At 34.7% G+C, this 2697-nt stretch overlaps 1 protein-coding gene across 1 annotated transcript; it reads left to right on the plus strand.

Moving 5' to 3' along the window:
- Positions 1-1199: 1199 nt before the first annotated feature.
- On the plus strand, positions 1200-2626 carry TRIADDRAFT_34519 (uncharacterized protein; the record flags this gene model as incomplete). Its single annotated transcript, XM_002118607.1, has 7 exons — positions 1200-1333; positions 1405-1487; positions 1560-1636; positions 1741-1875; positions 1949-2071; positions 2225-2385; positions 2473-2626. 7 exons carry the CDS (start codon positions 1200-1202, stop codon positions 2624-2626), a joined length of 867 nt encoding a protein of 288 aa, XP_002118643.1.
- Positions 2627-2697: the final 71 nt, after the last annotated feature.

Consider the following 2697-nt stretch of genomic DNA (forward strand, 5'->3'; position numbering starts at 1 on the left):
GCGACGTTAGGGAAGTAAAAACTGAAAATGGTGCACAATCCTCATTTATTATTTCTGGACTACTACCATTTCGAAACTATGGAATTAGTGTCTCTGCGGTAAATAAACTGGATAATAAAACGGAAATGAAGGGACAATTTTCCCGTTATATCGAAAACAGAACATCTAAATTAGGTGAAAAGCTTATATTTGAGGAATTATAACTTGAAGAAGTTGTAAAAATGTAACTATCTTGATTACGTATAATTTAGCACCCGCTTACGTATGTAGGCCTGTTCTCGACCCATATAATTACGAGGCGTTGGTTAAATTTTCTCCTGCTCCGGAAGTTAATGGAACGATTGAGTAAGTTAAATTTATTATGCGGCCCTAATGTAAATACTTGTGTGAGTAAGGCAAATTTTGCAATATTTTTTAGCCGTTATGAGGTAGTACTGATTCAGTTAAAGGATGAGAAGGATGAATATATACAGCAGAATACTCCGGAAGAAGTATACTCGAGCATTAATCATAGAGATAATAGATCATCAATTCGTCAGCAATTACATGTTGCATTTATAGGGCTTAGTATTGGTGAAAAACAAATTAAGCTGGTTAGAGCAACTCACTCGTCAGAAAACGATTTTGGATGTCAGACAGATAGTCAAAAGTCCTTTCGTGAATTTTTATCTTCTGGAGAAATCGAACAAGGGAAATATTATGCGGCTCTCGTAGTAGCTTATGTAGTTACTGTTATTGATGGTGTAAAGCAGGTAATTCCACAGTAACAAAATCTTATCTAGTAAAAGTTTGTCTTTTTATAGCAATTCGTTCTCTGTTATCGATTGAAAAATTCTCTTTTATTTGCTTTATTTATTCTTCAGAATCGGTATACTATCAGCAATTTTTCTACAGTTTTGCGAATTGCAGATCGAAATGATATTGCTGTTCTGATGTACACCGCAGTTTCAGTTTCAGCTCTCATTGCGATATCGTTGTTGATTTTCAGCTTACACTTATACAGGTTTGTTAGTTATCATGTGATAATTCCATGTTTTGACATAACGTTTGACTCTATGATATTCAGGAAGAAAACATCGAAGGAATTGCTAATAACAAATTCGCGAGAATCTCTCGACATAGGGATCGGAAATGATCTACAATCAATTAGAGCAAAAGGTACGCATTTCACAGTTATTTTTTGCACAGTACTGTATATTATGTTTAACGCAAACTTTTATATAGCTGAATATGAAAAACCCATACCCATTGACCAATTTATACGTCATGTATCGAATTTACATGAGAATACAGATTTGGGTTTCTATAACGAATTTGAGGTTAGGCGTCAACTGTAGTTGATTTCGAAAATTAAGAATAAATATGAGATTCAGTCGTATTCTATATTCAGTCAATTAGTTACAGTGCGATGTCAAAGAACATTACTTGGACCCATTCGCTAAATCTCCTCAACAAGGCAAAAAATCGCTATGATAATGTAATAGCCTGTAAGTAGGGCATTTCCTAGTAAACTACATACCTACCACAGTTCCAATTAAAAATCTTTTATACGTGTATAGATGATCATACGAGGGTTAAATTAAATCCTATCCCGGATGATTTGGGTTCTACATACATTAATGCAAACTTTATCAAAGTACGTATAATAACCCTACTGACGAAAATATTTGGTAAATCGAGTCATATTCGATATTCATGTCTTGGTTTTTATGTATTCGTTTACTATCTTACATGTAATAGACGAATGGCAAAGTAAAGACTATCATTGCAACACAAGGACCACTGTCAAATACAGTGGGTGATTTTTGGAGAATGATCTGGGAACAACGAGTTAATGTTATCGTAATGATTACTAACATTGTAGAGAAGGGGAGGGTATGATTCAATATTGCTAGTTAGTGTTCAGTTTCAACTTGTGGAGTAAGTAAGTGTTGTTTTCCTTTAATAGCGCAAATGTGAGAGGTATTGGCCCGAAAATGGTAAAAATCAGACGTTTGGTGCCATTTCTGTAACCCTTACGAAAGAAACGACGTATCCTGAGTATACAATTCGACATATGAATGTCAAGAAAGTACATAATTAGAATCTCTCTATATATAATACCTAAGTGAAACCATAGTTTAGTTATTGTCGGGACTACTTAAGTCCTGGTTATCGCGTAGATTACCTGTATTTGTTCGTTAGTTAGAATAGCTGATCCACGACTGTGAAATGCAATTTACAGGTAGAAAGAACAGCAAAGATGTTTAATGCCGTAAAGCAATTTCATTATACGTGCTGGCCTGACCACGGTGTTCCAAACAACACTAATGGCATTATGAAATTTATTAAAAAGTCGGTAGCTGCTAACGTATTAGCCTCCGCCCCAATAGTTGTTCATTGCAGGTACTTTGCTATGCTATCTCATCAAATGAAGTGTAGATATTTTGATTTTTAAACGTTTCTTTATACCTCACACTTACATTCCATTAGTGCTGGTGTCGGTAGAACTGGGACTTACATTGTGCTTGAAACTATGATGAAGCATATTGACGATGGCTGTGATATAAATATATACAAATTCATTTCTGATATTAGAAGCCAACGAAATATGATGGTACAAACTGAGGTACTCTTACGTATATGAGTATACGATTACGCTAAATAATTGAAGCTACAGTTGCTGTTGTGGTAAATAGGTTGTAGATCAAATATCCA

Source organism: Trichoplax adhaerens, genomic scaffold, assembly GCF_000150275.1.
Source record: "Trichoplax adhaerens TRIADscaffold_281 genomic scaffold, whole genome shotgun sequence".
NCBI classification, from domain to species: domain Eukaryota; kingdom Metazoa; phylum Placozoa; class Uniplacotomia; order Trichoplacea; family Trichoplacidae; genus Trichoplax; species Trichoplax adhaerens.